This window comes from Condylura cristata, unplaced genomic scaffold, assembly GCF_000260355.1.
Source record: "Condylura cristata isolate star-nosed mole 26May11 unplaced genomic scaffold, ConCri1.0 scaffold00028, whole genome shotgun sequence".
NCBI lineage: Eukaryota > Metazoa > Chordata > Mammalia > Eulipotyphla > Talpidae > Condylura > Condylura cristata.
Genome location: NW_004567129.1, coordinates 3,616,239 through 3,638,151, shown reverse-complemented (window position 1 = coordinate 3,638,151; position 21,913 = coordinate 3,616,239). Strand labels below are relative to the sequence as shown.

Sequence of the window (21,913 nt, the reverse complement as noted above, 5' to 3'; positions counted from 1 at the left end):
CTCTGTCCCCCTGAACAGGAGGCAGGCACGGGAGGAAAGCGGCCACTTGATTTTACCTGCACGTTTTTAGAAAGACCCAGCTTCAGCATGTGCTCCCGTGGGGGCTCTGGGCCCCCAGCTGTCTCTCCTTCTCCTGCTTCCCAGAGCCGGGAGGCGAGGAACCGGCTGAGGGGGCCCAGGTGTTCTGGTGTCAACCTGGCCGTGCATCCCCTGGCTTCAGACCACTTCAGCTTCCAGACCTGCGTCTGTGGGGCTCAGGAGCCATCTTCCTGTGGTGGGGCCTGTCCCACGGGCTGCCTTCCCCACCCGGAGCTTCGCTTGCCGTAGATGGTACCCTTGGGAGCAGCACAGTCAAGGTCCAGTCCTGTGGGAACACGGCATCGTCCTGTGACCTTGCCGCAGCCTCTGTGTCTGTGGGTGGTTGTGACAGAAATAAGCAATAGCTTTTAATACTTGGAAAATATTTTTTAAACTTAGGAATTTTATTGGTTCATACATTAGATTTTTTTTATTGAAAGATAAACAAAAAATGGCCTTTATTTCACTGTCAGGACCATTCCCAAAGACTTTTTTTTTTCTTCTTCAGTAAAATATGTCCAAGGTTAAGAACTTAACAGCAAAGAATAGAATAAAAGGGAATGAGCGGTGGGGGAGGGCTGAGCCATGGGGGGAGGGCTGAGCGGTGTGCGGGTGTGCGCGCCTCAGTCAAACGTGCAGAAGCACAGGGGAAGCAGGTGCTGTGGGGTGGTGGCGCAGAGCCGGCAACGGCGGCTGCCACGTCTGGCGCAGCGAGGGGTGCCAACGCGCCCTGCGCCCACGTGCGCCTGCTTCTGCCTTTGACTGTGTGCCAGGGATCATAGATGTGGCCTCTCCTGCTCTTCCGTTTTGTTTGTTTGTTTGTTTGTTTCACTGATGCTGACATTAGCCAGGGTGGGTAAGCTTTCTCTGAGCATGTGCAGCACAGGTAAAGGGGAGACAACCCAGAAGCTTGCGAAGCTTCTGGGTGAACCCACCTTCGTTGTGGCTGCCCGGTCAGCATCCTGGAGCTTGGACAGCCGAGCCGGATGCATGGGCAAGAATATTCCAGACATGAGTGCGAACAGCTGGTGGAGTCTCCCGTTTCATCTGGCGTTGGTATTTTGGGAGAAATGAGACCAAGATGTTTTCTACAAAGCCTTGAATAAATGAAATCACACTAGCCAAGTGATCTTCAGCCTTCTCCTTCCGTTTTTGAAGTTTTTATGCTCGAGGTAGACTTGTGGCCCCCACAAACAGTGACAGAAGTGGTCTGAGATCATTTTACCCATCAGGCAGGGAGCACGTCCTGCCTGGCCACCATCCTCACAGCCTCCCTCCCTCGCACAAGGAGCATCTCCACAGCCTGCCTGCGGAGATGAGGCCTCTGAGTGTCCTGAAATGGGTGTGGGGTACTTGCTGACCAGTACCAGAGATGAGTGGAAGTGAGTGGAGCTGGAGACGCCAGCCCTGGGGGCGCCCATTTCGCTGCGCCTCCTGCCGGCAGAGCTCAGCTCTGGAGCGCTGGTCCCCTTCCAGCCAGGCACCTAGTGTGTGGGATCAGGCAGGTGGGGTAGGGTCCCTTCTTCCTCATCCCCGACAGTCCCCTTTTTGTTCCAGAGGAATAAAAGTGGCTTCTTTCCCCCCCACCCTGTGCCTCTTTTCAGAGATGATTTGGACCAGGAGGAGAAAGCCAAGTTCGGAGAATATTGCAGCAGTGAGAATGGGAAGGGCCGGGAATGGTTTGCTCGCTACGTGAGTGCCCAGGTAAGACTGGACAGGGACAGGCCAGGTGTGTGGCCCACAGCTCTCTGCCATCTGCTGTGGACAGAAGGGCAGGGGAATGACCCAGCAGAAGCAACTTAGCCACAGTGTTCTGAAATGCCCAGCGGAGTAGTGGGAATAGCTGGTTTGACCCCCTCTGGAGAGGAGCAGGCATGTTGGACTCCATCCATGAGAAGTCCCAGGGACAGAGGCTTTCAAAGGCAAGGCCCAGGCTGCGTCCTTGCGCCTGTGAAATGGCCCATGATGTTCAGTTTTTTAAAGATAACACATTCGAGACGATGGAAGCCATCTCTGTTCTGAAAATGAGTTTTGTGAATATCCAGGGGGTTCTCTTTTCTCTCTAAAGTGCTTTATGTTCTTACTAGGTTCAGCATTTTGGTGACAAATCATTTGTGCCTCAAAGAAAAATCAGTGCACATTTGCACAGAGAGAAACAAAGGGCCCAAAGCCACCATCCAGGAACAGCTGGTGGGGCCGGGTGGGGTTTGACTCCCCATCCTTTTCTGTGCCAAGGGAGCATGTGCGTTAAAATGCCACCAGGGCGCAGGAATGTGTCCTCTGCCCTGGGCTGCTGCTGTGTGCTGGGCCTGGCCCGGCCCTGCGGGTGGCTCAGCCGGCCCAGCGGCCTTGCCTCCTGGGCGCCAGTGACGCACGCCTTCTTTCTGGACAGCGCTGCAATTCCAAGTGCGTCTCAGAGCCGACCTTCTACCGCCTGGTGCAGTCTTTCGCGGTGGTCCTGTTTGAGTAAGTGGCACGATACGGCCTTGTCTCCCACCCTGCTCCCCGGCCCGACCCCGGTTGTGCGTGAGTCAGAGCCCCGAGAGTCGGCAGCTGCATTTGCTGAGGCCCACCCTGAAGTGTTGACAGAGCCTCACGCGCCACGGGCAGGACCCGCAGGTCTGACCTGGCAGCAGGTTCAAGCCCAGTCCTGGGTGACAGTGACGTCTCAGGAGCGCTGGCGACAGACGGGGCCGTCCTCCCAGGGAGAGCTGGAGTTTTCTTGGTTTTCTGCTGTGAAGTTCATCCAGCGCAGTGGCCTCCCTGGGGTGGCCCCCAGGGGGCTGTAGCCGAGTCCTAATCATTCTCTGCCAAAAAAGCCTGTTGCCATGAAAGGTGTCCCCGGCCCCCAACCTCGGCGTGTCCTCCAGACCATCACCACCTTCCCTGTCCCTGTCCGTTTGTCCTTCCAGCCTGCATACCCCCCTCTATTTTCCTTCCCTGTCTGCTCAGAAATGGAGCTGCTCTCTAAAACCCTAATCTTCCCTGAGCCCCCAAGTCCCTTGTCTCTTCCCCTCTCTCTGTCCCCCTGAACAGGAGGCAGGCACGGGAGGAAAGCGGCCACTTGATTTTACCTGCACGTTTTTAGAAAGACCCAGCTTCAGCATGTGCTCCCGTGGGGGCTCTGGGCCCCCAGCTGTCTCTCCTTCTCCTGCTTCCCAGAGCCGGGAGGCGAGGAACCGGCTGAGGGGGCCCAGGTGTTCTGGTGTCAACCTGGCCGTGCATCCCCTGGCTTCAGACCACTTCAGCTTCCAGACCTGCGTCTGTGGGGCTCAGGAGCCATCTTCCTGTGGTGGGGCCTGTCCCACGGGCTGCCTTCCCCACCCGGAGCTTCGCTTGCCGTAGATGGTACCCTTGGGAGCAGCACAGTCAAGGTCCAGTCCTGTGGGAACACGGCATCGTCCTGTGACCTTGCCGCAGCCTCTGTGTCTGTGGGTGGTTGTGACAGAAATAAGCAATAGCTTTTAATACTTGGAAAATATTTTTTAAACTTAGGAATTTTATTGGTTCATACATTAGATTTTTTTTTATTGAAAGATAAACAAAAAATGGCCTTTATTTCACTGTCAGGACCATTCCCAAAGACTTTTTTTTTTCTTTTTCAGTAAAATATGTCCAAGGTTAAGAACTTAACAGCAAAGAATAGAATAAAAGGGAACCAGTAGAAAGAAGTCTGGAAGGAAGGGAAGACTGGTCCACACAGCCTGTTCTCACCTTGGTCCTCGCCCATTTTCACCTCTACCCATCAGGCCTGTGCCAGCCAATTTCTTTTCCACAAAAAGCCATCAATTTCCAGAAAGGCTGCATCTATAGAGGCTGTGTGGACTCTAATGCTGACGTGCCTTCCTGCTGCCTGCTTCTAGCAGCTGAAGGGCTTGTTGATGTTCCCCACCCCCGTCTTGCCCGGTGGAGTGAGTGTAAAGTTTAGTACCCTTTACACTTTAGAGCGTTTTCAGCATTTAAAAGTGTCCTGTCTGCCATGATTTCACTTGATTTCCAGGCAGGGGTAAGTAGGCATCCTACTCCCAGCAGCTCTGTTAGTGCCAGCCCTGGGCCAGGAGCTGCTGGTGTCACAGGGTGCTAGGCATGGAGCCCTCAGGCCCTCCGGACCCACTGCCCCAGAGATGACCCAGCCACCCACATGGTCACTTGCCCTCTAGGTGGTCGTGATGCAGCCCAGAGCTGGACGCAGATGGCTCTGTCAGTTCCCAGAAGCAGAGGTCGGGCGGCCTGACACCGGGGCTTCTGGTGTTGGCCTAAGACCTGACTGGGTTGACACTTGCCCATCCTGCCACCGAGCTGCCTGGGCTGTGGCTGCTGCTCCTCCGGGGTGAAGGGCGGGGGCTCCCCGGAGGCCTCGTCATCAAGTCTCAGTGCTGTCACCGCTGCCGCCTGAGATGGATCCCGGCCCGGAGCTGACCCACATGGTGCAGCAGACCTCTCCTGCCTCATCTGCTGCTCCCCTCAGCCAGCATTTCAGCAGATCTGCCCGTTCTGGAAAATCCTTTCACCTCCACACCTCTGGAGTTCACCCCATGAAAGACACCCTGACTGGCATGAACTCCTTCCTGCCCCGGCCATGTGCCTGATGGGAAACACCTAATGGGGCCTGGGGTGTGGCTCACTCTCGCGGCTTCTCCTGTGCGGCATCTTCGAGGGTCGGTTGAAGCCCGTTGGCAGTGTCCCCACCTGCCTCCTGGGCGGCACCGGGCTCCCCAGCCAGGCACACTTGCCTCTCTTACAGGTGCCATCAGATGGATGACTTCGGGCCCGCCAAGAACCTCATGACCATGTGCTTCACGTACTACTACATCGGTAAGGCCTGGCACACGTAGGCCTGGGAGCCCCTGGGGATGTCTTCACTTTGGAGGGCAAAGCTGTGAGGCTTCCAGGAAATAAAAGAAGCTGATGGCGGGGGGTGGAGGGGGCGGTGAGAGGGAGTGAGTCCTACGGCAGAGGAGACACAGCTGCCTGGTGACTCAAGAGGTGACTTGGTGAGTGAGTTTCTCTTTGCCATCTGGCAAACACTGTGGTGTTAGGAAATGAGGAAAGAAGACCGTAGCCAGGACATCTTGTGGTAGACGCAGGATTGTGGAATGTGAGGACCTCGGTTTTGTGTGTTAATAAGATAGATGTGAGAATAAGCCAGAAAGAAAAGGAAAAATCCCAGGCGGTTTCACTCATGGCAGGAGTATAAAGGACTGGGGGGGGGAATAATAATAATAATAATAATAAACAACTATATACTGGAGACTTTTTACAGGGGTGGAGTGGGGAATGGGATCAAAAACAGCGGAGGGAGGGAAATGCCCTGTACTATGGTGATGGCACAGGGTGATTTGGTGATGGGAAGCCCACAGGGATTATAAAATAGGACGTGGGTCAGCCGCTGGTTGAGGTGGGAGGGCATCAGTAGGTGGACAGTGTCCCCACGTCAGGCTGGAGACTCCTTTCTGAAGCAAGAGAGGCGTCCTATACTTGCTGCTTCTCTGGGTCACTGCACTGGAACTTTCTGGAGCCATGCAGGAGACTTGAGGGCACTTGAGGAGACTCAGCTGTGCTCCTTTCTCCCCCGCTCTCCAGGGAAGCCCCACCTGCTCCCCACGGAGTCCAAGGAGAAGCCCGCAGGGAGCATTGACTCCTACCTGAAGTCCGCCAACAGCTGGTTAGCCGAGAAGAAGGACATCGCGGAGCGGCTGCTGAAGAACACCAAGACGGAGAATGTCAAGGGTTTCTTTGGCGGGCTGGAGACCAAGCTGAAGGGACCCCTGGTCAAGAAGAATGAGTGAGTCTCTCTGCCCGGGGAGGGGCCTTCACACAACTGGGACTGGGACGGCCGCTAGCGGGGCTGGGCGGGCCCTGCCTGGTGATGGCGGCCCCGTCCTCCCCTCTGGATTTGGGGCCCCGAGAGTGGCTCCTGGGAGCACAGCCGCCAGCTCAGCGAGTGGGCCGTGGCTCCCAGATGTGTGCGTGTACCCACGCACAGGGCGGTCCCTGTGGGTCGGTGCTTCTAGGACTGAGGAGGAGCAGATGGCAGTCATCAGTTGGCAGGAGGATGTGACAGCCCCTCCCTCCCCTGGCTGGGGGGAGAGTTAGTGTTGATGGTGCCTGGGACTGAGGTGCTCTGATGGAAGCTCCGGGTGTGGGTGTCCTAGAAGCGACGACTTACACACAGCAGCAAGAGCGTGCCTGGCCCCCCCAGCGCCTATGTGGGCCCCCATTAACTGTGCGGCACCCCCAGCACCTGTAGGGGGCCCCCAGCACCTATGCTGACCCCTAGCACCTGTACAGGGTCCCCAGTGCCTGTGCGGGCCCCTAGTTCCTGTAAGTACCCCCCCAGCGCCTGTTCGGCATCCCCCAGTGCCTGTGTGGGCTCCCCAGTGCCTGTGCGGGCCCCCAGAGCCTGTGTGGCTCCCAGCACCTGTGCAGGGCCCCCTAGTGCCTGTATGCACCCCCCGGTGCCTAGGTCCCCCAGCGCCTATGTGGCTCCCAGTGTGTGTGGGGGCCCCCAGCACCTGTGTGGGACCCCAAGTGCATGTGTGGGGCCCCAGCACCTGTGCACCCCCCATTGTGCACCCACTGTTCCCTTCGATGGCTGGTGTCAGCCTGGCTGCTTCCTTCTTCTCATCCGGTCGGTTTGGGATTCAAAGACAAGGGCACAAAGAGGCCTAAATGCCACATCACCTCAGTCTACAACCTGCAAGTGACAGAGTGGAGGCAACATAATAAACTAGACGGCCATGTGCGGCGCACGGGTGCCCAGATGGCCCGTTGCAGCGACGTGGGCGGGCGCCTGTCTGCGGGAGCGTGTTGGGCGGGGCCTTTGGTCACTGCTGTGGTTTCTCTCCCCCAAGGGACGAGGAGAACAAGCCAAAGGAGAGGCCGCAGAGGACAGGTGAGCCTCTCCAGTGCTCCAGCGGGCGCCAGGCGTGCTTCCACAGTGCCCCTCGGTCCTTGTCACCCCGCCCACTGTTCACTAGCAGCACCCACAAGCAGCTCCCCTAGTGCCAGGTGTGCCACTGCCATCCCCGCGCCAGGGCAGCAGTTCCTCCAGGTTCCTCTGCCTCTGCGAAGGAAGCTGCTGGGGATGTGGCCCTGGGGTGGGCACCCAGAGCTGCCCTGACCTTCCCCCTCCCGCAGTGACCGTGAGCAGCCCAGGCGAGGACAGGAAGGGGGAGAAGATCTACCTGTACACGCACCTGAAGCAGCAGCCCATCTGGTAAGCCCCCGCACGTGTGGGCAGACGAGGGGCCGGCAGCGTCTCTGCAGGAAGGAAGGTCACGTGGTCCTCGGGGAGCCCCCCTGGGGAGAGGGCACAGGAGGAGCTGGCGGGCTGCCAAGAATCTGGCCTCGGGCATGGTGGCGGCCCGCAGCGGCCTGTGTGATGCCAGTGGTGCCCGGCGGGCTGCCCAGGCTGGGCCGTCACACTGCGAGCCCAGCAGCAGCCACCTTGCCTGACCACACAATTGTCAGAATGTGCCCGTTAGTGGCAGAGACGGGTGACTATCTGCCCCCATCAGCGCCCCCTAAAGGAACGAGGCACTGATCACACACGACGTGGGTGAACTATGACCCTCGCTGGGGAGACGCCACACATGTGACCCCGCTCAGAGGATGTGCCCAGAGCAGGCCAAGCCCTGCAGGCAGAGCAGGGTGCCCATGTCAGGGTCGAAGGAGACGGGGTGGGGAGGGGGCTTCCCCGGGGCGTCACGGGGGTGCTCCGGAGATCGTGACGAAGTCTGCACAAGTCTGCGGATAGACTCGAAGCCACTGAGTGGTACATTTCACACGGGTGAACTTCACAGGACTTAAGTCATCAGCTGTGGTCGGTGAAGGCCGAGTGTCAGGAGCGAGAGCAGAGCCAGGGGCGTGGCGTCCGTCCTGCCCCGGGGTGACCGACAGTGCTGCCTTAGTCCCTCCCGAGCCTCTGGCGCCCCGTCGGCCATCCACCCCGCCCGGCCTCCCTCAAAGATGGCAGCGCAGCCTGGGAGTTCACTGCCCACGTGGGGCACGTGGCAGGAGGGGTGGGCCCGGAGGAGCTGCGTAGAGGGGAGGCCGTGCAGCCGCCTGGCGTCCGCCTGCTGGTGCCGCTTGGCCCTCTGGCCTTGACTGGCGGCAGGGCCCAGACAACGTTCCTCAGAGGACCAGTGAGCATGTTTTAAGCTTCACAGACCATCGCCCATCCCTGCTGTGGCAGAGTAAAAGCCACCAGTGACAGAGGGCAGGGCCACTGCCTCTGCAATGCCACTCGACAGCAGGCGCAGGCCGGGCCGGGCCCAAGGGCCGTCACTGCCCACCCTGACCTTCAAGAGGGATGTTTCCCTACAAGTGTGTCCTCTCTGCGCATGGCCAGCCCCTCCTGGGTTTCCATTTATGCAGGTAGACAGTTCTAGAAGAGCCCTCCCAGAGCCTGTCGGTGGGGACGGCGCAGACACCCCCATCCGCACCCTGCTGTGCCCGCTGGTCTCTGGGCCTGCGCCCTGGTAGGCTCTGCACCTCCGCCTCCCTGCTAGGAGGGAAGCAGATGCCATCACTGTGCGTGGCAGGGAGCCCCCTGGATCTAGATAAAGGCGTGAGGCCCGGGTCTCTCCCCAGCTCTGCCTCCCAGGCTTCTCAGCTCGGCCAGAAGTGGCGGGGTGCCGTGCCCCCCTGCACCTCCCCACGTCTCTGTCTTGCAGGCACACGCTCAGGTTCTGGAACGCAGCCTTCTTTGATGCCGTGCACTGTGAGAGGAGGAAGCGGTCGCCCACCACCAGGTAGGAGCCGCGCCCGGCCGGCCTGCCGGGCGAGCACCGGGGAGGGCTTAGTCTCCTGTGTTTGAAGAGGATGCAGAGGGCGCCGAGACCCTGCTTCTGCGTTTCTTTGTCGGCCCCTGGCCCTGCCCCGTGCCCTGCAAGCTGCCTGAAGGGCCCGCACATGCGGCGGGGGCGGCGGGCGGGTGCAGCCTGCATGCGCGCTTCTCCACTGGGCTCTGGCATGCCTTGGCCTGACCCTCCTCCAAACGCTCACAGCCCCTGGCTGAGGCCTTCGGACCGGCACCACCTGCCTGTTGCCTTAGGAAGTCGGAAGGGAGCACGGATTCCTGGGGTGGGGCTGCCACGTCCCCAGACTTCGTTCTCCCAGCTAACATTCTGGGGACATACAGTGGCTGCTTCCAGCCTCCCCTCCCACCTGCAGCCTGGATGACCCTCTGGCTCCCCGAGTGTGGTCTTGCACTTTAGGGAACCCCTTTTCTAAACCGCGTCCCAGAGCCAGCGCAGCCAGCAGGGCAGGGGCGTGGTCAGCAGGAAGGGACTCAGGTGGCCCCCGCCACAGCGAGCAGAGGGGCAGCCTCCGCACGGGACCGGGCAGTCGAGGGCAGCAGCTCTCCCTGGCCCGGGCCTCCTGTTGCTCCCACCCATCGTGAGGCTCGGAGGCCCTGCCTCCGGTCCCCCTCCCCTAATGTTGGGGACTTCCCCTGGCAGGAGAGAGGGCAGGTGCCTGCTGTCTGAGCAAGACTTTCCGACCCCTGGGAGAGACTCCCGGAGGGCAGCTCCCGTCCAGAGGCCCCTTGGCCCGTGGCAGCCTGCCGGGGGGCATGAGCGGACGCCACCACCTCCTGCCCGGGACCCTAGAGGATCCTTAAGTCCCTGGAGCAGGTCCGGGCAGAGCTTACCTGCGGTCGGCGGGCGGGTCTCCTGTCTCCTTGCAGCCCCCAGGAAACGTGACCGGGGCACCCCCGTCCCCCGTCTCTGTCGCTCCGCTCCTGCCTGCGATAACTGCTCTCTCGCTTGTTCTCTTTTCCATCCACATCTTGCATGACTTTGACATGTTCCTCTGTTTACCTGTTTCTGCTGCCGCTCCAGAGGGGATGCTGGAGAGGAGGAGAAGAAGAGGTGTGTGTCATGACTGTCGTGTTACAGCAGCAGGGTCCCGCTGGGGCCTCTCGGGGCGGGGGGCCATGCTCTCCGCTGCTGGCGGGCCCAGAGCCCAGGCCGGTGGTGAGGGCATCCCCAGGGGGCAGGCCAGGCTGGTGATGGTGGGGTGCCCCTGAAGTAGTCAGGATGCCATGTAGCCTCTGAAGGCTTCCCGGGAGGCCTAGTGTGTGTTCCGGGAGGAGAGTGCAGTGGCGGCCAGAAGGCTGGCCAGATTCCAGCCTGGCCAGATTCCGGGGGCGGGAGGTGCCTTTGGGCTCAGGCCCCTCAGCAAATACATCCTGCGGCCTGCAGAGGCCCTGTCTCTGCAGCCTCACGGGCTCGGAGGTGTGAGGGCCGCAGCCCCTCACCCTCCACTCCAGGGGGGTGGCACCGGGTGGGGCCAGCTGTCGCTCTGCGGTGTGGAGACTGTGAGGGCCCAGGACAGGCCCTTTCCTGTGACTCCACGGTGGGGTCTGTCTCCTCTTGTGGAGCTCCGTGTTTGTCAGGTCGCTTGTGATTTACTTTTAGAGCTAAAGGCCCACCTAGCCAAAATGTCATTTCTGGTCCAGTATCTTTTTCCCCAGTGGAGATTTCACAAAGCATGATTCCTTTCGTTAATGATGGAGCCTTACTGCTGGTGGTGTTGTGAGAAATCTTGTTTCTCTTGTAACCTTGTTCTGGCTTTAAAAGGAGCATTTGGCCATGTGGAGAAGAAAGCCCAGAGCCCCTCGTCTGTCTGGGCTTCCTAGCCTAAGGCCCTGGGGCCTCATGGCTCTGCCCGGGGTGCTGAGCCCAGTGGGGACGTCTGGCCTGGAGGCCTACTCCCCAGAGGGGCTGTGGCCTCACATCTCAGACCCGCCCCTTGGGGACACCCACAGGTCCCAGGGCTCACCAGGCTTCATCTCATTGCTTGAGATCTGGGAGGTGGGCGGTGGGCATCAGGCCTGGGCGGCCTCCTGCCGCCAGACATTGTTTCTGTTTTTGGATGTCTTTGCCGACTGCCATCCGTGTCCTCTTGGCTCTCAGCGCTCTCGCTGCGAGCTGTTGGTCACATCCAGAGACTTCAGACAGTTGACACCACCCTTCCCCTCGGCCCTGATGGGTCCTAGGGGGTGAAGTGAGCCCTAAGGAACCGATTAGCCTGTCGGCGTCGCCAGAGCTGCCCAGTGCCCGTCACTGCCCCCCCCGCCCCTCTTTCGTCAGAATTTGGCTAAAGCACCCAATTCTGGTCCCGCCCAAACCACAAAGAATCACCCCATCTGGGTTGGGGGGATGCGGTGTGGGCTGCTGCATACTCCCGAGGGGGCTGCTCCCCTGTGTCCAGGGCTGTACAGCCCAGCCTGCACAGCTGTGCCTGGTGGGGACTTGTGTGCCTGGACAGTGCGGACAGAGGCCACTGGGGAAAGGGGAGGGGGAGGGAGGGAGTGGAGCACTGCAGGCCGGCCCTGGACGGGAGGGGCTGGCCTCCCTCGAAGTCCAGGCCCTGTGGCCTCCCGCTGAGCTGCAACAGAGTAATGGCCTAGGTTGGAGGGTGGTGGGAGTCAGAGCTGGCATTCTCGGGTTCTGTTCCTCTTTCTGTGAGCCCCACACCCCATCCCACCCCACTTCTCTCTTCTCTGTCGTCTTCCTCTTCAACTTGTTTTGGTCAGACTCGTCCATGTAGATGTTGACCTTTAGGGGCCTGGACTCAACCGCTGGCGCACTTCTCAACAGACACCGTGCATTTGCACACCGGGGGGTGGGCGCTGGATGGCCCCTTGGCCCAGGAGGGGGGGGGTGCTCTGGCCCGGGGCGGGGGGCGACCTACGTGCAGCAGAGAGACTTTCAAGCAGGGACATGGACTCAGCACCCTCAGGGCCTTCCCACCTCAAAGCCTGCTCTTCAGACTCACCACTAAGCACACGCCATTGTCCTTAGAGCCTTAGGTCAGAGGCCATGTGACTCCCTCTTGGGGTGCCCCGTGCTTTGTGTGGGACACGGCGCCAAAGGGACCATAAGGACACTGTGGGCCTCAGCGAAGGCCTGGGCCTCGTCACGTGCCCAGAGAGCACAGCTCCAAGCGGGCCCAGGCCCACCTGCCGGACCCCCGCCAGCCTGCTGGACCCCCGCCAGCCTCTGGTCACTGTCACAGCTACTGGCCCCGTGCCAGCGTCTCGTGGGCTTCTCAGCAGTGAGCGCCTCCTGGCCGGGCCTGGGCGCCCACTTGCCCCAGCACAGGCCCTACGCTCCGTGGGCCTCCCCACCATGTGGTGGGGCTGAGATCGCCACTCTGGAACCCCGTTCGTGATGAGGAGCTGGCCTCGACTCCTAGAGAATGTTCTGGGCAGCGCTGAGGGCTCCGTCTCCGAGTCCGTAGGAAGCCTGTTGCTCTTAGGTTCTTCATCATAGGGATAGGAAAGAGATGTTTGCGTGGGGCCCACTGGGGAGGGTCAGAGCCCGGCAGAATGACCACTCTGTGGTGACTGCCCCCGCCATGTGGGAGGCGGCGCTGGGCTGCCCGCCACCGCGGAGCTCAGAGCAGGGGGCGCGTGCCATGTGGAGGCTCTCGGGAACCCTCCATCACCTCTGTGCCTGCAGGGAGAAGTGGTGCCACATGAGCCAAGAGGAGCGTGATGACAGCCTGCGGTTCCATGAGAACATCACCTTCGGGCAGCTGGGGTGAGTGCCCTACACAGGTGGGGAGGGCGGGCAGGGGCAGGGCTGCAGGGGCCAGGACAGGCTCTGAGCTGGGCCAGGAGGGTCGGGATGAGGGAGGGGAAGTGTACTGGACAGTAGGGGGATGGTCCAGGTGGGAGGATTGGCCTAGACCTAGCCCATTCCTCTCCCAAGCCAATGGTGCTGGCCCCTGACCAGGTCACTCACTGGTGAGGTATCGGGGCAGAGGAAGGCACCCAGAGGAGGGGCTGCAGGTCGAGGCACTCCCCACCCCGAGGCTCTTGAGGAGGACCCCACCCTCACGGTGCCAGTGTCAGCAAGCCACACGTGCTTACAGCGCCCGGCCGTGTGCGCTTGGCTGCTGTGGGCCTGGGCTCCTGTTCGTACGAGCCCTCCGTCCCCACCCCGCGGCAGGAGCCTCCCCCGAGTGGGCGGCTGGCCATGGAGGGCTGTGGGTGGGCTGCCGGGAGGAGGGGGCCGGCAGCCGGAGGGAGATTCGAGGGTCGTGTGTTCCCCACAGAACGTTCACGCACAACATGCTGGCCTTCGGGCTGAGCAGGAAGCTGTGCAGCGACTTCCTGAAGAAGCAGGCTGTGATCGGGAGTCTAGACGAAGGTGAGTCCCGGAGAGGCGGGCAGGTGGGCGGGAGCGGGCGCCTGCGCGTCTTGCTCCTTCCTTCACCCCATTCGGAGGCTGGTCCCGCTCCTTACGGACGCGAGGCTGGGCTGTCTGGGTGAGGTTGTGCGGCCTGCCTCAGGCCCTGCCCCCTTCTCGGGACCCGAGAAATCCACTTCTGCCCGGTGGGGGCTTGGTGGCTCAGCGCTGGCTGTCAGGGCCAAAGCTGCAGACAGGACTTAGCCTCAGACTCAGGACCTGGCACGTGTGGCCCCTTGATAGCCCGAACCCCACTGCCAGGAAGGTACAGCGTGGCAGCAGAGGCGGCGTGGGGATGGCATCTTGAGGTCTTTCTGTCGTCTCAGGAGGCTGCCATCCGCCTCCTGGTGTGCTGGGGCCATACCCACTGTGTTACCCCACAAAACAGGCCCTCCTCATAGCCCAGAAACCCTTCCGCCAGCGCCACCGTGCCAACCAAGGGCAGGGACACTGCTTCCAGGGTCTATAGGCCGCCCCCAGTGACCCCTTCCCCATGCCGGCACCCCCCCAGCCCCCGCCCAGCTAGCTGTGTGAGGTGCTGATGAGCCCTCACCTGAAGCCAGAGCAGGGTCTTCCTGCCCATGTCCAAGCAACGTTGTTTTCCCTTCCAGAGCAATACAAGCTGCTGAGTGACCACATCGAGCAGATGGCCACCGAGTAGACCACGGTGGTCCCCGCGGCACCCCGGGAGGGCCAGCGACTGGCTGTCACCTCACCTGATGACCCCGCATGACCTCGGCAGCACCCAGAGCCACTCCGCGCTGCCCTAGAACTAGCAGTTAGAGAGTCTGGCTGCCCTTCCTCCCCTCTGCCTGTGTCTGCTCCCCCCACGCCAAAGGGTCCCTGGGATTACGTGGCTAAAACTGAGGTGACTGTCCATACCCCCGAGTGTCAGCCTGTGACGTGGGACTGAGGACGGAGGAGGCCAGTGCCAGGTGGACACACCGCGTTTAGCAGGCCTCCTGCTGGAGAGCCTGTGGGAGCGCGGGGCGTCAAGGCAGCTGCGGCGGGAGGGCCAGGCCCCCCCACCACGTGCACAATGTTTGTGCGCCTCTGAGCAGGCCCTGAGGGGGCAGCACTGGGCCGGCCTGGAGTTGTTCTGGCTTTCTGGCCCCTCTCCATGGAGTCCCAGGACCCTCAAGGAGGGAGACGCTTGGAGGAGGGCGGGAGCCCTGTGCAGAGAACGGACGTTCCTGGCCAGGGAAGGCCTGTCGGGCAGGCGTGTGAGCCCAGTGGCTTTGTGAGAAGCACCCCAGTGTGGCTAGGGCGCTGTGGCCACCCTCCCGGTGGACTGGGGCAGCCTTCCTCTGAGAACCTCGTACCAGCTGTCCTGGAGGAAGGCCCGGAGAGATGTGTTTCTTCAGTTGCTGCAAGGCCACTGCCCTGTCCGAGTGCCACTGTCCACTGCACACAGGACAGACACATCTGTGCAAGTGTCCGGGCAGCTGGCAGAGGCTGGTGGCAGGGTTGGAGCAGCCTCTGGGGTCTGCTCCTAGGGCGCTGGGCCCTGCAGTGTGGCAGGAAGTGTGGGTGCGCTTCCTGGTTTCCTTCAGACTTTGCGGAACCCCCACATCCGGGAGCCCCGCTTTTCTCCCTGGGCCTGTCCCAAGGGTCCCAGCCACCGCTTCCAGCATGCACCCCAGAGCCCGTGAACGCTTGCCTCCAGCCCAGACCCTCTGCTCCCACCACTGCTCGCGCACTGGCCTGGGGTTTTTCCTGGCCCCCCGTCTCTCCTCTACCTCTCCAACTCCCACACCCGTGAGCACACGCAGACATGCCTGACGGCACTTACCCAGCCAGGAGTCCTCATGCAGTGCCCCAGAGGCAGCGCTGAGCCGCAGAGAGGAGACGAGAGGGGTGCACTGAGTGCTGGGTGCGAAATGTTGTCCTCAAAGAAATGGGGAGCGGCTGCCCACACCAGCCTGTCTCTGGGGGCAGGGGGTGGGGCGGCGGTGTGTTTTCCTAAACACAGCCCGCACACTGCTGAGGCCGGGCGGGGCACACTGCATGGCCCCCACTGCCTCCCAGGCAGACATCTCGTCTCATGCCTCCAGGAACACATCCTCCTCCACCCTGAACCCAGCCCTGGATGGCGCTTTGTGCTTCTCCCTGCTGTGCAGCCTCAGGGGCTCTGCTTTTAGCTCTCATCAGCAGAGGCTTCACTAGTCTTCTGGAAGTAGCTGGAATGTTTCAAGACTTCAGGGTGCCAGAAGACTCATCCCTGTGCATCCGAGGACTTTGTGTAGGAATTCTGACGCGTCCTTTCCTGAGGAAGAGGAGAGAATTCTGCCTCTTTCCAGGGAGCTGGGCAGCAGGCAGCACTGTCCCCGCAGTGGGACGGGGCAGGACAGCTGGGAGCAGCTCTGACTTTGGACGTTGCCAAGCACTTTATTTTCAGAAATGACCTTGAGACTTTCTTCGACATGGGCCCCTAGAAATAGCAGTGGGAGGTGGAGACAGGGTGCCTTGGGTTTTTCCCTTCTGCCATAGACCTCATTCCTGAAAGCTGGGGTGAGCCTGACCCCAGAGGTGCCGCCGGGTGCGCGGCCCGGAGCCTGCTGTCTCCCGTTGGCTGCTGCGGGCCAAGCATCTCACTGTAGAGGATGCCGGCGGGTGTCCCCGGAAGGCCGGCAGCCCGACGAGCCCACTGTGCTGTCAGCCGGGTTGTTCCTTGGAACTGCCTGTGGATGAAGTGGTAGAAAAGCAGCGCAGACAATAGCCTTTTCCATGACCATCCATCAAAAGGAAGCCCCCGAAGTAACTGAAATCCCTCTTCTCCCGTATTTGCCACACTCCCCCCATTAAAGAAGTAACCAAATAGTTCCTGACTTACCACGTTTCTTGTTGATGATTTATTCAAAAAAGTCGCCCTTGTGAGGAGAAACAGGACTTCCACGGTTACGATGTACATCTGAAGGCAGGAAACCCTGGTCAGACCCCTGTTTTCAGAACAGTGACGCTGCTTCTTCACGAGCTTTTTGCAAACATTCTCAGCCAGTGAGATATTTTGTTGTCTTATCATGGAAACAAATACACTTTAAAGAGAATTTACTAGAATGATGTCCTTGGGGGAGGGTTAGGTGAGGGGTTAGGTGCTGGCCTGACCCGCCCCCCTCCAACCTGCCTCAGAAAAAGGAATCTCATAGTCTTCTCTGGCCTGGTACCCCATTTGGGGGAGAGCTAATTGGAATCATGAAAGAATAAGCCAGGTAAGCTCCGTCATCCTGGAATCATCCTTAAGGGAAAGTTTACTTTTCCTGTTTACAGTTTCACTACTTACCTACTTTTACCTAAAATACAAAGGTCAAGTGCTTGAGCAGTTTACTTAAAGGGGGAGGTGAGTGGGGGGGATGAGTCAGGATGTCCCTTTCAATGACCAGAAACCAGGTTCTAGCCTAGATAAGTGCAAAGACCAAGGTCCCTGCTTTTAAAAAGGGACCCCGCTAAGATTGTAGAGTCCTGTAAAACACCAGAAAGGAAATAACTTCATTGTGGAGATTAATATTTGGTAAGAATGTTCAGTAAGAACAAGCAGGGTGAAGGAAAATTAATCCTCGAGTCTTTTTTTTTTTAACATTTATTTGTACATACAGAACTGGGGTACAGGCCAGAGGTTCAGGGGTGGCGAGAGGCTTCACCAGAGACAGAGTGGGGAGCAGAACAGGCAGATCGACGAAGTACACTGCTGAGGGGAGCAGCGGGCGGGTCAGGAGAGGTCTCCCATGCCATGTGGTCACCTCTGGGGCAGGCGGGAATGGAACTCATGCTGAAGTGGCTTTAGCTTCTCAGTGCAGTGCTTTAACCCGCTGCGCCACAAAGGAGGGCGAATCCTCGAGTCTTTTAAGAGTCTAATCTTTATCTCTCAGATGTAAGCCAGAAAAATCAGACACTTAGATTTTTTATCTAATTAGCTAAGGTAAATTGCTGAGGACCAAGCAAATATTTAAATTCAAAACACTAAGACATTCAGAAGTTTCCACATTACTCATTTAATGTATGAAAAGCTGAACAAAGAAACACTGGTGCTTTATAAAAAAAAAGGAAACATGACATTTGAAACATATCACATAATATATAAATATACAGAATAACCCCCAGTTATTTGCCTGGACCTTCTCAAAGTATATTTTGCAAGTTGATGTATTGTATCCACACAGTAGATAAAGGTGAATCTTCTGTTAGGAAATTCTCTTAGGTAAACCAGAAAACTGCAGGTGTGTTTTTCACTGGAGTTGGGGAGGCTGCCTTGGGAGAAACTTGACCAAGGAGAAGTGAGTGTTAGAAAAGGTACGTGTCCTGTCACAAAACAAAGTGACACCCGTGAAGAGATGACTTGGTCATTGGAAAACAGGTTTATAAAGAAATAACTGCAAATGATTTTTATGGTCAATTATTTGCTAGGACCTGAACATTGAAAATTAAAACTAAACGTTTTTATCTGAGCGCACTGCTTGAGCTGGAAATGAGCACCTGGTGACCATCTATTTTTCATTATCTCCCAGTAAGGTTTCTGTTGCTGGAGGACATAAAAATAACGAGTACTGCAAGACCCATCTCCCAAGACCCAGCACACTGACGTGTCTCAGTGTCAAGACCTTCTCGACTTTCCTGGGGACCCAACCTGGGTCACTAAAGATTTTTTTTTGAAGATATATTTATGCATACAGAATTGGGGTACAGGCCAGAGGTTCAAGGGGATGGGGTGTGAGAGGATTCACCAGACACAAAGTGGGGAGCAGAACAGACAGGTGGACTGAAAGACACAGCTGAGGGGAGCAGCGGGGGAGTCAGGAGAAGTCTGCTGTGCCATGTGGACCAGCTCCCTGGCTGGGGATAGAACTCGGGCAGCAGAGTTGCTGGCGCTGAGACCCAGCCCCTACGCCACCAGGGAAGCCCTCCACTGCCTAAATTTTGAGACTTCATGATTGTGAAGTCAATTCAGAAGACACGATCAGCAGCTTGATATTTCTGTCCTTGAAACATAGTGACTTCTTTCCCTTGCTTTGAAGCCCTGTAAGGCACCTTTTCACAAACCTGGCTTTCTGCAGTTGCCTTGGCTCGTTCAGGTTCAGGCGAGAACATGTCTGCCTCGTGCAAGCCTCGCTTTCCAGATGCGGGAACCCCTTCTTTACATGTGCTATGAGCAGTGGGCCCCTAGAGTTTGAAGCTCTCCAGAGTGCCCATGAGGAGAAAGGAAAGGAATCCTGCAGGCTGTGAGTCCTCTGCAGACTCCCTTACTGCCCAGTATGAGACAGACTGCTGAGGGGAGCGGTGGGGAACACAGGAGAGGCCTGCTGTGCCATGAGGGTCACCTCTCTGGCCGGGGATGGAACTCAGGCAGCAGAGTTGCTGGCGCTGAGACCCAACCCCTACGCCATCAGGGAAGCCCTCCACTGTCTAAACACATAGGGTACAGGGGAGATCTCAAGATGCTAAGTAGTCAGGAGAAGACTGGGAGGTCACGCGAGTTGTCCAGGCTTGTGTTTGCTGTTAACCTCCAAAGCTTTCTGATGCAAAGCCCGGGGCCGCTGGCGGCCTTTCGGCTGGAGACATGGTCCCTGCTGGGCTGATGCCCCGAGCTGCTCCTGGACCCTGGTCCTTCCGAGGTGTCAGTGTGAAAAAGGCAAATCGTCCACTGGAGGGAGCAGTCTGCCATCTCCGAAGTCATTCACCAGGATGCACACACCCCGCAGAAACACATCCAGTTGAGCCAGTCACAGGCCAGAGACGGCAAGAAGGAACATGTGTCTGCTGTATCTGCGCCCACTGCTCGAAACCATTTACAGATTTAAAACACCCTTTGAACTCTGTTTATCGCAACGCTGCGTGAGAAATGTGGAATCCGGTAGCTGGGGAGAAAGGAGCCCCCGCCCATCCTGGGAAGGTCTTAGTCCTCCGCGCTTGAATAAGACACAGCCTGCAGTGCAGTCACCTGCCACAAGGGGGCGCTGTGTTCTGGTCGTGCTCCACCGACTCCACAGCACCGGGACAAGGATCTAAAACACTGTGAGCCTTTTCCAGAGGGGCTGCAGGCTGCAGCCTCCCAGCAGCAGAGACTCGCGGCCATGTGCTCCCTAAGCCGCAGTGCTCACGTCCAGCAGGGTCTGGTGCACAGTCCAGGAAGTTGCCTAGTGCAAGTCCCAGGGAGCACACGCACCAGCCAGGTGGTGGGGCAGACCCTGAAGCCTCTGGAGCGCGGGAGACTGAGTCTGCCTTCTCTGAAGCAAGCCAAAGGGAAATCTACTTCAGATCAGCCCCAGCCCTTGAAACTTGGCGGTGTCTGTACAGACAAAGTAAGTCCTCAGCTCGCCTTTGCCTTTGACATTAATCAGTCCTCGACACTCACAGGAATAACCGAGCTCCTGGAGGATGCTGCACGTCTCTTCCGTGACCTGAAAGGGAAAAGGAGCCTGCGCCTTTGGAAGCGGGAAGAAAGCGTGTCGTGCAAGGGACAGGCCGGCGTCACCCAAGGAGCAGCAGACACACCGGTGCCAAAGCCACACAGCCAGCGATGGCGGTGAGCCCGCGCCCCAGCCCAGGGCCCCTCGCCTCTAGAAGTTCTTCCCCCTTGGGGAGCTTCCCCAGGTGGCTTTTACCTGGATTTTCCCCATTTCTCCAGTGCTCTCCATCCGGCTGGCCACGTTGACCGTGTTCCCCCAGATGTCATACTGAGGCTTCCGCGCCCCGATCACTCCAGCAATCACAGGCCCGTGGTTGATGCCTGGCGGAGGGAGGCGCGGCCTCAGGCGCTGCCCGGATGCCACCACCCACCCTCGGAAGCACGGACAAAGCCAACCAGAAGGCTGGACCTGCGGCAGCAGAGCAGCGCGGGAAGACCATCCTGTGTTTTCAGACTCGGCCAGCTGGAGCTGGCATGACATCTTCAGAGTCTGCCGAACTCAAGGACTCTGAGCACAGTCCTGGAGGCTGCAGGGGCTGGATATTGACTACTTTGTTTTTTGGTGTATTTTTACAGTCACCTGTGTACAGCTGGTGACTTCAGGAGGGGAGGGTGCTCTGCTTTCTGTAGTGACACCTTTCTATTTAGTTAAAACTATCAAAGCTGGCTCTATAAATGGTATGCAAAGAAGGCATAAGTCCCTGGCACCAGGGTGGTAAGATGGGCGAGGGATGTCTAAAGCGTCATAATAAATGGCCGAGTACCCTGGCTGGGAGTGCACTTGCCTGGAGGCAGGGGCTGCCCAGGGCCCCCACGGCAGCCCGGCCCTCCCGCCCTCACCGACTCGCAGGCGGAAGGCGTTGAAGGAGTGTCTGTTGATGCCGTCCAGCTTGCTCATCAGGGCGATGCTGAACTCCACCAGGATGCCGATGTGGGCGTGCTGCCTGGCCAGGCCCTGCGGGGTGCGCCCGTCCTCCTGCCCGCAGAGGGTATACACTGGAGCACCCCGCCTGGGGGCACTGGTGCCCCAGCACGGCCATCGCAGCCATGGGAGGGCCCGCAAGTGGCAGAGAGGGGCCAGGGGCTCCTCACGGGGGCTGGGTCTGCTCCCCGACCAAGCCAGGAGCTCAGGGATGGACGGCAGCGAGTGGGGCGCTCCCTTTGCAGCCTGTCGGTGGCGGGTCTGGAGGGCCACCGAGTTTCCCTTCCCAGGGGGACGGGCCAGGGGCCACCAGGCTTGCACAGTACCTGGCTCTCGAGGCCCGAGGGGGTGCTGAGTCCTGCAGCCGCCATGTAGGTGCTGCCGATGGTCTTGATCTTCTCCACGCCACTGAACTTGGGCTTTAGCAGCAGCTGCAGGGAGAGGGGAAGCGGGGTGAAGCAGGGCCACCCAACCAGCCAGACGCCCCGATTCTGAGGGGTGCAGGGCTCCCTCCCACGGGTGCTGCTCAGGCGGGCGTGTTTCACGCTTGGCCCTTCCGGACTGAGCTCAGTGTCACCGTGGGGACCTGGCCTCTGGGTTCTCTTCCCCCCCCCCCACTGCCCTGGTGGTGGGGGTCACAGCACCGACAGGCATGTCGGTTGCTCGCAGTGACTCGGCCTAAAGCGCCAACTTCCTGGGAAGCCGCTTGCCGGCGGATCGGGCGGTCGGACAAGCTGACACTAAAGCGAGGCCACTGCCGGCACCGCGGTGCTAGCACAGCGCCCGCTGAGGCAGAGGCCGTGGAGGGCTCCTGCGGCGGGGCGCCCTGCTAGGCGCAGCTGCACTGGGTCACGGTGTCCCTCGGGGCAGGCAGCCGCCCATGCCACCCCCACTCCCGCTCCGGAGCGCAGCGGGCCCCGCCCCAGCCGCACCTCGTCGAAGTCGGAGATGATCTCATTGAGCAGGCGCAGGCACTCCAGGCCCTCCTTGTTGACGTCGCACTCCGTGTAGAACACCTTGAAGTCCGGCACTGATGCAAACATGACGCAGACGCAGTCGTAGGACTGATGGTACCAGTCCTGAGGAGAAGAGTGGGGGCGGGCGGTGCTTGGGGCAGGCGACCGCATGATTCTCAAGCGGGCTGTTACACATAGCGCCTGGGGGCTCCTGGTTAAGTCGCAGCGCCATCACCTCTCGGCCCTGGCTCGATTCCTGCCCCGGAGTGACCCACACAGCGTGGCAGGCCTCCCCTGTCTCCCCGCTGCTCCCCTCAGCAGTGCACTTCATCATCTGCCTGTTCTGCTCCCC

At 59.4% G+C, this 21,913-nt stretch overlaps 2 protein-coding genes across 3 annotated transcripts in view; one reads left to right on the top strand and one right to left on the bottom strand.

Moving 5' to 3' along the window:
* The window catches only part of KIAA0513 (KIAA0513 ortholog), a 33,377-nt gene extending 17,262 nt beyond the window's left edge, over positions 1-16,115 (top strand). The window contains exons 3-13 of one of the 2 annotated variants that reach the window (XM_004690330.2): positions 1,683-1,782; positions 2,471-2,544; positions 4,823-4,893; positions 5,662-5,863; positions 6,933-6,973; positions 7,219-7,297; positions 8,757-8,834; positions 9,924-9,953; positions 12,552-12,632; positions 13,150-13,244; positions 13,895-16,115. In XM_004690330.2, the coding sequence (XP_004690387.1) occupies positions 1,683-1,782; positions 2,471-2,544; positions 4,823-4,893; positions 5,662-5,863; positions 6,933-6,973; positions 7,219-7,297; positions 8,757-8,834; positions 9,924-9,953; positions 12,552-12,632; positions 13,150-13,244; positions 13,895-13,944 (901 nt within the window). In that variant the 3' untranslated portion in view covers positions 13,945-16,115. The remainder of the gene's footprint in view (positions 1-1,682; positions 1,783-2,470; positions 2,545-4,822; positions 4,894-5,661; positions 5,864-6,932; positions 6,974-7,218; positions 7,298-8,756; positions 8,835-9,923; positions 9,954-12,551; positions 12,633-13,149; positions 13,245-13,894) is intronic. The other variant, XM_012730674.1, reaches the window with a different exon arrangement.
* Positions 16,116-18,056: 1,941 nt separating this feature from the next.
* The window catches only part of ADCY7 (adenylate cyclase 7), a 42,363-nt gene continuing 38,506 nt past the window's right edge, over positions 18,057-21,913 (bottom strand). The window contains exons 22-26 of the mRNA XM_012730736.1: positions 21,538-21,684; positions 20,932-21,036; positions 20,524-20,659; positions 19,880-20,004; positions 18,057-19,675 (exon numbers count right to left, since the gene is read on the bottom strand). Coding sequence (XP_012586190.1) covers positions 19,529-19,675; positions 19,880-20,004; positions 20,524-20,659; positions 20,932-21,036; positions 21,538-21,684 — 660 coding nt within the window. The 3' untranslated portion in view covers positions 18,057-19,528. The remainder of the gene's footprint in view (positions 19,676-19,879; positions 20,005-20,523; positions 20,660-20,931; positions 21,037-21,537; positions 21,685-21,913) is intronic.